Source organism: Xenopus laevis, chromosome 2S (genome assembly GCF_017654675.1).
Source record: "Xenopus laevis strain J_2021 chromosome 2S, Xenopus_laevis_v10.1, whole genome shotgun sequence".
Classification (NCBI taxonomy): Eukaryota; Metazoa; Chordata; class Amphibia; order Anura; family Pipidae; genus Xenopus; species Xenopus laevis.
In genome coordinates this window covers 61,941,396-61,956,157 of record NC_054374.1, presented here as the reverse complement: position 1 = coordinate 61,956,157, position 14,762 = coordinate 61,941,396, and the positions used below count along the sequence as shown (strand labels likewise).

The 14,762-nt window shown below is 36.4% G+C and overlaps 1 protein-coding gene across 1 annotated transcript in view; it reads right to left on the bottom strand.

Annotated features, from left to right (window-relative positions):
* The window catches only part of myo19.S (myosin XIX S homeolog), a 55,259-nt gene that overhangs the window by 37,674 nt on the left and 2,823 nt on the right, over positions 1–14,762 (bottom strand). The window contains 9 exon segments of the mRNA NM_001095877.1: positions 448–538; positions 1,209–1,285; positions 2,176–2,272; positions 2,936–3,038; positions 4,415–4,484; positions 5,993–6,122; positions 6,232–6,345; positions 7,999–8,147; positions 8,341–8,485. Of these exon segments, the coding sequence (NP_001089346.1) occupies positions 448–538; positions 1,209–1,285; positions 2,176–2,272; positions 2,936–3,038; positions 4,415–4,484; positions 5,993–6,122; positions 6,232–6,345; positions 7,999–8,147; positions 8,341–8,485 (976 nt within the window).

Genomic DNA, 14,762 nt, shown 5'->3' with positions numbered 1-14,762 from the left:
GAATGCTCTCCCACGGTCTGTCCGACTTTCTGCTTTCAAAAGATCTCTTAAAATGCCCTTATTTAGAGAAGCCTACCCTCACTCTGCTTAACTACCAACTGCAATACCACATACAGTACTACATCTCTCACCCACTTCATTCTGATCTTGCTCACTCCCACACCTTGTGTCTTCCCTTTAGCTCGTAAGCTCTTTTGCACAGGGCCTTCCACACCTTTGTACCTGTATTGGTTGTGATGTATGTAACTCCATATGTTCTACGTGTGCAATTCATGTGATTTATTTGCATAAACACATTTACTTTACATCACTGCGAAATATGTTGGCGCTATATTAATACATGTTAATAATAACTCCTTACCACTTGCTTCCCCCCCCCACCAGCCCCTTCCCACTTATCCACAATATAAGCTGCTTGAGTGAATACTGTGACAATCTTTATTCTACCTTGTGTGTAGTTTAATGGTTCACAGGGTTGGCTCTCATCCACAGAGTCAGAGAATTTTATATTCCCTAGATGCAGAAGACCAGACAAAATCTAGGAAATAGATGAATATGAATTGTAAAAAGTTAATATACAGACACAAATATAATACTCAAATACTATATGATAACAGTGCTAAGATAAAGGGCATTTCAGCCCCTATGCTGTCCCTCCAGATCCACACTTCTAGCGTTGGAGCAGGTCGGGGGATTGCATCGCTACTGCAGTGAGCGATATTGCGCTCCTTTTTTTAAAAAAAACGGAACAAATTTTCCCCTACTCGGGGTGACTAAACTCCCCAAACTTGCCTGACAGGGAAACGTCGGGACGACTTCGGAAATTGAATCGCTCCGAGTGCCAGTTAGGGAGATTAGTCGCCCTGAAAAAGAGGAGATTTGTCGCCGGGCGACTAATCTCCCCGAATCTGTCTGTTTGCCCTGACCCTTATGGTTGGAAGGTTCTATTTATAATAGCAACCAGACAGTGGTTTGCATGAGAGCCTGAACAAATGTATAGGAGAGGGTCTGAACAGAAAAGTAAAGTTAAGTAATAAAGAGTCATAGTAAACATTTACATTTTAGAGCAGTAGCTTTTTGGCTGATGGGGTCAGTGACTCCCACCTGAAAGCTTTAAAAAGGCAGAAGAAGGTGCCAAATAATTAAGAAATTATGAAAATCATAAAAATAAGACCAACTGAAAAGGTATGTATGATGTTTTCACTAACCTTAAAGATATTATTCTGGGTTGGCTGATCAATTCCTAGGTGTAACATAGCTTTTTTGGTCACTTCAAAGTCATCTTCTAATAGATTTAAGACAAAAAGAAAAGTCTATGTACATGGTATATAAATAGGGAAATTTGTGTTACACTCTTGATCAAAGCAGACTAAATACAGGAATGTGGACACTTCAGAAGTCACTTTCAGAAAGTATTTAATGAAACTAGCATGTTGTAAACATTTAACCGTTGAACAAAAAAAACAACTACATGTCCACTCGAAAGCTAACATTGTAGTCACAGGTTGCAGTAAATAGCCTTAAAGAATGGCAAACAGCTCTGTCTTAAAGAGAACCTGGTCAAATGCAACAGAGACTTCTAGTTACCAAATGGAAAAAGATCATATCCAACACTGGGCAGTAGGTAATAGCCATACATGTTTTGTGAAAAGCACAAATCATGGGGATTCCCTTTCCAACTGAACTTCACTTACAAGAACAGATACTTCTCGGTTTGCTCCGTAAAAGAAGGCCTTGATCTCCTAACAGATTCAAAGCTGTCTACGTCATCCAATAGCTCCCCACTTTCCATGGCACCCCGTACGCTTTCGGCAAACCCGGCTTTGCAGGCATATATACTCAGAATTCCTTCATGCAGAAGGTGTTTGATTTATGTTTGGTTTGGTTTAACAATGTTACTTGATTTACACACAATTTGTAAGGGGCAGTGACCTTGAACAATCCGATTCTGGTGTACATGGCAAGTAAAGCTGTTCTGTCAGAAGCAAGGACACAGTAGTGTAACACTACTAATATCTTAAAATTGAAAAAGATCTAAAGGATGACTTGCATAGTGCCTTACACTGACTTCATGTAAGTGTCCCAAAAAAATAAATGGAAAATCCATGTAAATGATATAGACCAAAACAAAGTATCTACCAGAGAAATAAACTAGAACTAAACAGATGAGATTACCCTCCAGATTATTTTCATAATTTGGAAGCCAAGAAAAGTTTGCTTTTTCTGGTAAATTCCACTCTTCTCTTTCAAGTCTACTGGCACCTTTAAACATCTGTAAGAACAAAGAGCATTTTTCATTAAAAAATATATTTTAAAAAAAATGGCTGTAAAATGTCAGCATATTGCAAAATAACCTGTCTTGGCTATACCTTGTATTACAACTGAATGTTGTTGAACATTTGTTTAGTGAAGGTTCTTAAAAAGAAGTTATTTGTATACACACATATCATTGCCTTTAAAGCAAAAATGAGAGGCTTTAACCCTCACGTGATGAATTTAGGCTGGAGACATGCAAATTACCAAATATCCCTGCAGCCAACAATTTATCCAGAACAATTGGTTTAAGAACAGATACAATCTTATAATTTTGAGCAATATTTTTCAGTTTTGATCTCTTTAGATCACATTGGTACAAAAAATTGGAACATTGCTTCTGAGTAGGGAAAAAAATACACACCAGTTAAATACAGGTCCTTCTTTCACTGTAACCAGGTACAAGGCAAATACAATGTGAAGGTTTAAAATCATTAGGTCAGTTAAGACCCCCATACAGAGTGATCTGAATGGTATGGTCCCTACACAACCAAACAGTATTGATCCACCACGTCAAAATAATGTATTAAAAAGGAACCTGGCCTTACTAGATATACAATATGTTAAATTTTTATACTAATTTCTTTTTTTTTGCAAGGATAGGATGTTTGGCACTACCAACCTGATAGAATATGTGGAAGTTCCGTTCTAAAGGTGCTTGATGAGCAACCCGAGTCTTCTCTAAGAGATATGTCTGGATTGAGGCACCAGTAATTTGCTGGGCCCTGTTGGCAAAAAACACAAAAATAAGGCAAAATATTTTATTAAGACATCTTTTGAAAACTTGTTGGATGCGTGTCGGTTTCAGCCTCGTTCACTATATCATTATGCTACTGTCTTACCAATTTTTTTTAAATGGAAAAATAACTATTATAGCCAAGTGAATCCTGTAAAGATATCGGTGTTGAAAGACACTTTTTCTTTTTTAGTAATACACTGGTAAAAATTTATTGGTTTGATTTAATAACGTTTGAGTGTTTTACTGCCATTAGAGTGTTTTTGTGTTAAGTGGAATTAGGGTTAGAGAAACTGGAATATTCAAGATGTATTGGGGTTCATTTATCAACACTGGGCAAATTTGCCCATGGGCAGTTACCTATAGCAACCAATCAGTGATTAGCTTTTTAAAGCCAGCTACTAGTAGAACAATAAATGCAGCAAGTTGATTGGTTGCCCATGGGCAAATTTGCTCAGTGTTGATAAATGACCCCCATTAAGTGCAAAAAACTTGAATGTAAAAATTCAGCATCTAAAAGCTGGAGAGTTCACGTAGACGTCAAATGCACATTTCTAAGAGATTGAGATTACAGGTTTTATATTAAAAAAAAGCACACATTCACATTTTGATAAATAGGCCTCAGTGAATCATAATTTCTACATGATGTAAAAATAATGATAGGCTCATGCATCAGTATGGTTATATATTTGTATCTGCTTGAGTTACTAAACTAGTTACAATGGTCAATGCTCTTCTGTGCCCACATTATACTAAGGATTTACTTTATGGGAACATATCTAAACTACTATAAATATAGGTTAATGGAGGGCACTCCCAGTATTAGAAAGGGAAAAAAACTATTTTTTGAGAAATATGAGGTGCAAATAACCCCGGGATAACCCCACATTCAGTTACTCAAAAACATATATAAGAATAGAGAGGGGATGCACACTCAATAAAGAAAATAATACTTAATACACAAAGGTGGTATTTTAAAATTCTCTTTCATATATAGTGTATAGTAAATAGATATACATCAGACAAACTAGTATATTATGCACAACAATGTTAGTACAAATATATACATACCACCAAGTTACAAGATCAAGGCAAAAAAGGGACAAACCACAGGGAGCAGATACACTTGCCAATGATGAGAACACCCCAACGTGAATACGTTAAACGTAATATACCAGTTTGTCTGATGTATATTTGTTTACTATACACTATATAAAAGAGAATTTTAAAATACCACCTTTGTCTATTATGTATTATTTTCTTTATTGAGTGTGCATCCCCTCTCTATTCTTATATCTAAGCTACTAACAGGTTACATTTCAATCTGTAGGCTAACCCCCAAAAAAATCCAAACAGAAACATTACCTGTTTAATTGAAGCTGGATATACTTCCCAAAGCGACTACTGTTATTGTTTCTCAGAGTGCAAGCATTTCCTAGATGAACACATATATTATTAAGTACAATCAGTATGAACATAAAGTAACTTCGTCTGTATAAACAATCGTGATCCAAAGAAATGAAAAAAACACAAACTGAAGCCACTCAAGTTTGCCTTATACTGGAAAAAAAAAATCATTCCTGACTTTAGGAAGGCTGATCCCTGGACCAACTTTACACCAGGAGCACTTTTTTTCAATAATCCTGTATTTTCGAAGTTGCTAATAAGCCATCCAACCCCTTTTAAAATTATACAACTTATTTGCTAGTACAACCACTTCAGGAAGTGAATTCTAAAACTCTTAAAGTTCTCACTGTAAAAAAAAAAGGTGTTTGAACACTATGATAAAATCTTCTTAGGTCTAATCTGAACATATACCCTTGTGTCTGCTGGAAGGACCTACAAGTAGATAAAGTACAGTTACAGGATCTGTTATCCAGAATGCTCTGGACTTTGGATATCCAAAACTTAAATATAGTAAGATGTAATTTAAACAGTAAACAAACCCAGTAGCATTATTTTTTATCTTAGTTGTAATCAAGTACAATTATTTGCTTAAAATAGGCATCTATGGGATAAATAAATATATATATATATATATATATATATATATATATATATATATATATATATATATATATATAATTATCCCATAGATGCCTATTTTAAGCAAATAATTGTAATACATACACACACATACACACACACATATATATATATATATATATATACACATACACACACACACACACACACACTGCACCGCCCTCATCCTTGCGAGTGAGATTTTGCATGCGTCAGAGCAGTCGGGATTGCATGTACAGGAGTACACGTCCCCAGTGCACCTTGGATTATGGTTGAGTGGTATGCTGCACATAAAATCTTGCCGCCCTGGGCCTTTGTGACCTCGCCACTAATTCCGGCCTGTTTTTATTATAGCGGAGACTTTCTTTACCAGCTTAGTTACCCTTCTTTAGACTCTCTAATTTAATAATATGCAATTTGAGCACTGGAGAAAACCTTACAGTTCACAAGTTATGCCAAGCAGGTACATACAAGGGCATTCTCTTATCATTAAAGGGAAACAGCTAAAAGATAGCGTTGCTGATTTTCATTTTTTCTTGTCCAAAAGATCGGCAGGTAAAAAGGAGAAACCTCCTTTCTTTTGTGTCTAACTAATAACTAGCAAAGTTATACATACACACATCTGTATGTAGATTTGTTTTTTTAACATATCCAGCGTTTATATATTTTTTCACATCACTAAATATTAACATATGCAAATTGAATATTGTAAGAAAACAATGAAGACTTTATAAGAAACAGATTTATTGAATATAGTTTAGAGGATTTTATTGTAATAAATTTCCACTTTAAGAGATCAGCTGTTTATTTTGTGTAATTTTATATACTTGTAATTCTCAACAGCATTTAAGAAACATGATAATGAAATCTGTTCAAGGGACATTATATATAAGATATAACATAAAATTATGTTTTTACCAAATGCTTCCATAACAGGATTAGAGTCAAGCACCCTGCCCTCGATTCTTTCCACCATTTCATTGGTAATGTAGCATCTTGAAGCAGAAACTGTGGCATAGAACTTCATAAGGCACCGAGATGTCCAAGTCTGCAGATATAAACACAGACGTGTGGGATCAGTGATATATGATATCATAATTTGTATTTAATAATGAAATAGTATTCTTTGAAAACCTGAATCAAAATGCATGAATTACCTTTCCAGCACCACTTTCTCCACTAACAATAATAGACTGGTTCACTGGTTGTATTTGGCTCTGCACATTTCTGTATGCTTGTTCTGCCACAGTGAAGATATGTGGCTTGCACCCCTAAAAGAAGGGAATAACAATAACATAATAGCCAAGTGTCATTGGTTTATAAATCATGAAATCAGCTACAACTTTATTGGTATATTGAAGTCCTATACAAAGTCAAGAAATAATAAAGGAGACAGCAGAGACATGCCCAGGATTGGAAATATAAAGTAATATTTATATAAGTATATATAGCAAGATTTCCTGGAAGCAAAAAGGCAGCATGCCACCAACCTAATAACCTAATAACCTAATAACAAGTGTTATTAATCTTTTAGGAAAATGGAACTCTACCATGTACCATAATTAAAACAGTTTAAAATGTAGTAAATTGTTTGCTATAAAGCACACAACATTATATAATTACACTGCAAAACTAAAAAAATAGTTCTTTACGCATCACTTTATGGGTCAAGCAAAACTTTTGTTAAATTTAAAGGGGAATTGTGGCTTCCAAAAAAAAATTTGATAAACAGACACACAACACAGAAACCCCTAATATACTCATCACAGTTAACCGTTTCTTCAAAAAGTATGAATAAATGCCATTTACTATGCTGATATCCAGCTGTTTAACAGTTCTTCTCTTTCTGCATCATTTTAAATCCTGGCAGGGAAGGAGGAACTAAACACTGATGTTACAAATTGTAACAACTTCTCCACAGCTTACAGACAGCATGCAGGAACTAAATTACTACTGCATTGCACTTTGAAGTTCCATTGAAATCACGTGTGCTGGGAATTGTTGGATTTGGAGGATGCAGGCTAAGGACAGATGGCTGCCAATACAAAGTAACAGTAGTCAGACAGATCAACAGGAGAGCAGGGGGCTAGGCTTAGGGAACTGTTACAAACCATTAATAATCATGAAAAGTCTGCACATTTTTTAATTGATGTATATCGCAAAGTTGCTTGAAATTATGTTTACTATTAGAAAAGCTTGGTTATATTTGTGTGGCGTTGCCCTTTAAAAAGTTGTTTTTGAGTGCTCGGATCAAAGACCCTCATTTAAAAGCTGGAAAATACAGAAGAAGGCAAATAATTAAAAAACTATAAAATGAAGACCAATTCAAAAGTTGCTAAGCATTGGCCATTCTATCACATACTAAAAGTTAACTTCAAAAGTGAATCAAAGTCAACAGTTGCTGGGGGTGGCACAGTGATTGTATTCACTTACCCGATAACTGGACCAGGGCTCCCATCAGCAGAAAACTAACTGCACCAACCCAAGGTTTTTCTCAGGCAGCACCAATGCAATCCTCTTTCTGCTTTCTCTTTCATTGCGTGTGTGCTCATGTGCAGTAGAGTGAAAGCCAAACTTTGCCAAAAAAATGTTTTTGCATTCTACTGCACATGTGTTGGGTAGCAGGGAAAGAAGAGGATCACTCCATGGGGCTCCCTGAAAAGAATTCTGTGCCAGTGAAGTTATTTGCCATGGTATCAGGTAAGTAAATACAATCTCTAGGTGGTGCTTAACTTTTGCCACACCCCAATGATTGTGAGTTTCCTTTTTTTAAGGTGATCTCCATCTTTAAACCACTTTTATGGACTTAAAACAATTATACCTATGGAGCAGTCTCTGTTCCCCATACATATTACAGAACTATATCAGTTTATTGCCATGAACTGAATGTGGGCAGCTGGTTGCCAGAGGAATGTAGTCATTACCTGTGGGTTGGAAGTTGAGTGATAATCCTTCATGACCTCTGAACTATACAGTTTATAAACTGGCTGGAAGGGATTAACAGCAACTACAGTGCACCCAGCATTTGTGTAGAACACACCTGCAGAATATCTTGCCTGAAGACATTTCAGCACTGAAATAAAAACACAAGGCATGTCAATACACAATCTGCATTATCTGCTTAGATTGTTCCTATCCACTCTACTGTTTCTTTCAGAGAAAAAAAAAAACCTTTGTATATGCCTCAAATATACCATATATATCATTATTTAGAGATATATATATATATATATATATGTTATTGTAATAAAACCTACATGTCATACCTGTTGCAGTGGTTACAGGGTTGACTTTAGTTAAATCATCATACAAGTGAAGTTCTTTCTCATCAATTAAAAATGCTTTCATTTCCTGCTCTAATGATTTGCTGAGATGTTTATGGTTAGACAGATTGTTCTGGTGTCCATTGATCTAGAGAAAAATAAACAATGCATGAGAAAGGATTTAAGGAGACAGGTAAACTATGTTTTTATGTTAAGAACCAGTGCATAAAGAATCATAGATCAAAATAAAGGACATATGCCAATTAAACATCTAAGCACCCCTGTGAATCCTACATGCAGAACATGGATGGGTCTACAAGATAAAATCTAGTCTAGCCTCATATAAGTTAGTAACCATATAGCTACTAAAAATAGCTACTAAAAATGCCTTACCCTTTAAAACAAAACAGGGATTGTTTGTCCATATATTGCAATATATTTAAGCTGGCCAACTACGTCAAAGTCATCCCCGGTATGGCCTGTTCCTACACTTAACTTGCATCTGATTCATTAAGAATTCTATTGCTTCATTATACAGGGACTAAGTTTTACCCATAAATTACTTGCTGCTTTCAATGTAAAACTCCCAAACTTGGTTGCCCTTTTATTGGCCACCAGTGGGATGACCTGACTATAGCTGGGGAGAGCTACAAGATTGAGCTGGCCACTGCTCCTGTATAAATTATAACAAACAAGGGAAAGTTGTGTTCACCACTAATTTTTAAAAACATTAAAGGAGAAGGAAAGGCTAAAATTAAGTAAGTTTTATCAGAATGGTCTATATAAATACACCAGTAAACCCTCAATGTAATGCTGCTCTGAGCCCTCTGTCAAAAGAAACACAGAGCACTCATTTCTTTCTATTGTGTACACATGGGCTTCTGTATCAGACTTCCTGTTTTCATCTTAAACCTCAAGGGCAGGGCTTGAGCATGCTCAGTTTGCTCCTCTCCCACTACCTCCTCCCCTCTCTGCTGTAATCTGAGCCCAGAGCTATGACTGAGCAGGGAAACTCAGGATGTCACACCAGGTGAATATGGCAGCAGCTAACCTAAGGGTAAGGACACACTGGACGATTTGTCGCCAACGTTTTAAAAAAGTAAATCGCGGCGACAAGACGATCGTCTTTTTTGAACAGACGATTCACAGCGACTTTTGGCACAGAGCGATTTGTATCCCATTACTCTGTGCGGTACGTGCTCCACCCAAACCGGAAACGGTTTGTGCTTCCCGCTGTAACCTGGCGTCTTTACGTGCTTGCGTTCTTGCGTCATTGCGTTCGCATTGTAATTTGAATACAATTGCTGCTACTTATCTGTATGTGTGTGCGTGTCTAGGAGATTTCAGTGCTTTTCTAAGTACATGCTATTTCTGATAAATCGCTCGGAAAAGGGTCTCTGCGTTTAGGAGCTACAGGCGATTCACAAACGCGCTGTGGGAACAGGAGCTGGCGTCTTTCATTTGGTTTTGTTCAGAGACAAAACGAGCGATATGTCGCCGCGATTTGCTTTTTAAAAACGTTGGCGACAAATCGTCCAGTGTGTCCTTACCCTAAACAAACAGAGAGAGAGAGTCTAGAGCCGTTTACTCAGGTATGGTAAAGCATTCCGCAGAATAACTAGTGTAGCTTGCACTGTTGTGGTTAATCTATTGGCAATAAACTGCTTTGGTACCTTTCCTTCTCCTTTAAGCGGGGGTTTAAAAGGGTAAGGCATTTTAGTAGCTTAAGGCACAAAATGTTTCAATGTCCTTAATATATTATATATTAAGTCCATCAACCACTGATTCAGTGCATCATAGGTTTAGTCATTAGTGCTATCTTATAAAACTGGGGTCCTGAGCTAAATCCAACCTGTGCATCTGCAAAGTGCTTGTATGTTCACCCTGTAGCTGTTTATTTTATTTTTAAATATTTATTCAATTTTCTTCCCAAACTTACAAAATACAGGCAGACTGACAAGTACCTAAAACTGGCCTAGTGTGCTGTATGAATGTGATAGATAACTTAAATTGTAAGCACCACTGGGGGAGGATCTGATGTGAATGATGAGCAATATCAGTTATTCATACAGGTATGGGATCTCTTATCCATAAACATATTATCCAGAAAGCTCTTAATTATGAGAAGACATACAGAGTCCATTTTTAAACAATTAACTCAAATTTTTAAAAATAATTTCCTTTATCCCAGTAGTAATCAAACGATACCTTGTATGTGATTCTAACTGAGCTATCGTAAACCTTCATTGATTTCTAAACAGTCCAATTTAATTTATTTAATGTTTAGATGTGTTTTTAACAGACAAAGTATGGAGATTCAAATTACAGAGAAAACCCAGGGCAACACTGCATTATATTTTTATTACTGTAAAACAATTTAATTTTTTTTATGTTACTGGCCCTTTAACTACTAATTGGGCAATCAGAAGCATCTACAAGTCATCACATTCTGGAATCTTCAGAAATGTTTAAAGTAGGCCAATCAAAGTAAGCCAATTTGGTGTATGTAAATGGTTTACCTACAGGAAATCAGATATGGTAAATAAGAGCTAAAATAAATCTTTCAATGAAGCGGTTGAAGTAAATTACCTTATATAGAAAGAAAGTAAATACTATATTTGACCAAATACATTTAATAACTGGTTACATAACAGAGTAAGAACTAAAAATTTTGTTTTGTGACGGTCTTCTTATTCAGACCCCCAACTCGATAGAAGGCAGATACTATTACAAAGGGTAAAAAGCATATACACCTGTTTGTACACAGAATGATCTGTGGAATGAATCAAATCTGCTATTGAGTATGATGAAAAATATGTAGGCTTTTCTATTTCTTGCAATAAATAGAGCAAAATACATACATGAAACACAAGTAATATTCTACTTCCTGATCACTGTGAGCACGATCATAAACAAACCAGCAGACCACTAAGAAGCCTCAGTATAATTAACTGTTTCTTATCTCAAAGTTTAACAAGGCTGCAGCTGGGGGGGATGCGAGGGGTTTTGTTTATACACATAGCTTCTCAGTAGGAGGATGATTTGTTTTCATTGTACTTGTAGTAGAATATGATTTTAATTTCATTTTCAGATGTTGCTTTTTTTAGTGCAAGAAATAACAAAAACTATGCGTAACAAAACCATAGACAAAATGTATATTCCTAGCTATTTACTGTAGGGAACCCCACAGATCATCCATGACAATGATTGCCATATTAGCAGTGAAAGAGTACTAATGACATAAAAAGCCTTCATATTATCTGCTTTTACCAAGTGCAGTTGCTTTAACAGAAGACATTAATGGCAAACTGTAGTCTGCAGAACCTAAGGGTTAACAAAAATGTATCATGGTTGGATGGGGTAAAAGCCACAGAGGAAAAAAAAGGTAAAAACCAACAAAATTAACATAAAAGCAGCAAATGGAAAACAGGCTTAAAAGGCACACCAACTATAACACAGAAATGTCCACAAATAGGCACAGCTGATGTCCTTTATAGCAGTAACAAAAGATATTAAACTAGATACGGTGTTTAAAAAAAACAAAAAAACAATGAATTTGTACCAAAAAGAAAGGAACTGCAAAGAAGAGCTAACAAGGTCGCACAGGGTTATTGTCCAATTGTAGAGTGCCCTAGAAACAGGGAATAAAAGTCTCATTTAAAGGCAAGAGTGCTCTGGGCAGTCATAAAAAAAACATTTCAAAGGTAATAACTCACTCAGTACTCGTGGTAAAACCATATTGAGTCAGTAGATGCACCAAGACTCGTGTCTCAATAATGCGGTGTCCCATTGCTGCCATGTGAAAGATGTCTGGAAGTCAATGGTCACACATTGAAATATGGCCAAGGGTTCACTCAGAGAGGTTCTTGTCAAAGATTACTCAGTTTACTATTCTCTTAATGCCTTGCTAATGGCAGGTATGTGGTTCCCAATGCATTCATTCAAGGTAGTAGTGGTTTTGCCCTCACATTATAAGCAATATATACCACAAATGTAGAAGTGTCAATCTGTGATTGACTTTAAACTACCAGTGTATGGATGAGGGAAATCCAAGTCCACCAACATATACCTACAAGTGGACCGTTGAAACAACCAGGCTGTAACTATGATGTAAATCAGTTAAAATGATCCTTCTGTCTGTTTCTTCGACCCTTAAGTTACCCCACTAGCTTCCATTGCTGCTTCAGCCATGTATGATACGATTTCTTAAAAGTCTGCTCAAAGTCCTTTACTTAAAGGGAAATTGTCAATTGGAACAATCTACCTTAATAAATCCAAAACTGTCTCCCTGCACTCCTACTAAAACACTGAATAAGATGATAGTGAGCATGACAAAGCAGCAATGCAAACGATCAGTTCCCTGCTCTTGTCAGCAACATCTTCTTATTTATAGAATTGCTTGCTGATAATAAATAAAGTGCGTACGAGACCCAGATAGCTAGGTCTTTCATATAATTATTATACGAAAGTACTGTATACTAACAGTAGCTCCAAAGCACTAAACTTAAACCAATACAAAAGTAAAAAGCTTAGGAATTTGCTTGGTATGGAGAGGGTACAAAGTGTCCAGATGTATCTGCAGAGAGTCAATGTTATTCAATGTAAAAACTGTCACATGAGAGCAAAGGATACAAGACTGCAATGGGTCTCATCCTTTAAATATCTCGGAATAACTATTCATGTGGATCCTAATCTGTTTCTAGCCCATAATGTCACTCCTATAACTGCACAGCTTACTACAGAAATGACAACGTGGAATGCGTTACCTCTTACATTGTGGGGCAGAATAAATATAATTAAAATTATTTTTCTACCAAAGTACCTGTATATATTCCACAACTCACCTGTAATCATTGCCAAAAGGGTCATAGACAATATTCAAGCCTTGATTAGGCCATTCTTATGGAACAACAAAGTACCAAGGGTTGCCTCCCGTACTCTGATGGCCTCATATGATAGAGGGGGACTGGGTCTTACAGACCTCCACGCATATTATCTAGCAGCCCAGTTGACCTACATTAATTGGTGGCTAACACAAGAACTTGAAAACCCAAATGTAATACTTCAGGCTAGGTTTGTGGGATCTTTAGAAGCTTTAGCAAACTGTGTTTATCGGAGGGCAGATAATTACTTACATTTTCCACCGTGCATGAAAGCCCCATATATGGTGTGGCTGCACATACAAAAAATGTTGAAGCTCAAACCCCCCATTCTCTCACCGTTGCTTCCTTTGTGGAACAACTCCCATCTCCAACATTTTATAGCAACTGAGGTTACAAGATATTGAACCTCTACGCCAATTAGATATCTTGCTGATTTGGTAGAAGGCACAAGGTTCATAGACTTAATATCACTCAGAAACAAAATTGGGACTCCAAATCTGCAGGTACCTACAGATACGTCATATATTCTTTACGCAGTTTTGGACGACAGATATCTTAATGGATGAACCTCTAATTCTGAAACAGCATAGGAAAGAAGATACGTCCAAAATGGTATCTATTTTGTATGCCCAGATCATGGCTACTGTTCAGAGTCCCTTCTCTATAGCACTAATATCGTGGAAAAGGGATATCCCGGATGTGACGGAGGACAAATGGGATGAAGTATTTCTGATTAGTGCTAGAGATAAGCTAATTCAATATAAATTCATAATGCAAACCTACCTCACCCCCAATAGATTGCACCGTATGGGGAAACTTCCCTCCTTTATATGTAAAAGGTGTGGGGAACTAGATGGATCATATTGGCACATGATGTGGTCATGCCCTGTCATTCAACGACACTGGAAGGAAGTCACCAGGTATATGGTAGACATGTTAGATTTACCCCCACTCCATTATCCTGAGATATGCTTATTAGGCTCGTTAGACGACATTCTCCCCTCAAATAAATCAAGGATACTCGTAAGATCACTCCTTTATTATGCGAAAAAAATAACAATTATGAAGTGGATGGCACCAATTCCCCCTAAGAAAGGTGAATGGATAGATTATGTGAACCGATTACTTCCTTTAATAAAGCTAACATATGAGGCTAGAAGATATCCGGATAAATTTGGCAATATATGGAATCCCTGGTTAGATGTACATTTGCTCCAATTGTCTTGATACGGATTTTATGATGCTGATACTCTTGATGTAACATCCGTATTAAAATGTCATAAGGATATTACTGTACCCCCCCTCCTTTTTTCTGTACCCCCCTTTTTTTATTTTTTGAAAAACAATAAAAATGTTTACTATTAAAAAAAAACTGTTACATGAGCATGAATCATTGAGTGACAACAGGATGAAACATCAGTTTATTAGCAAAAAATGCAGTCAAAACAGTGAAACAAAATGTAATTATTTAGCAAAGTAAAAGAAATAAGTAAAACACAAAGTAGTTTTACCTTTCGTGGCATATGTGCTTTAAATTCCAGT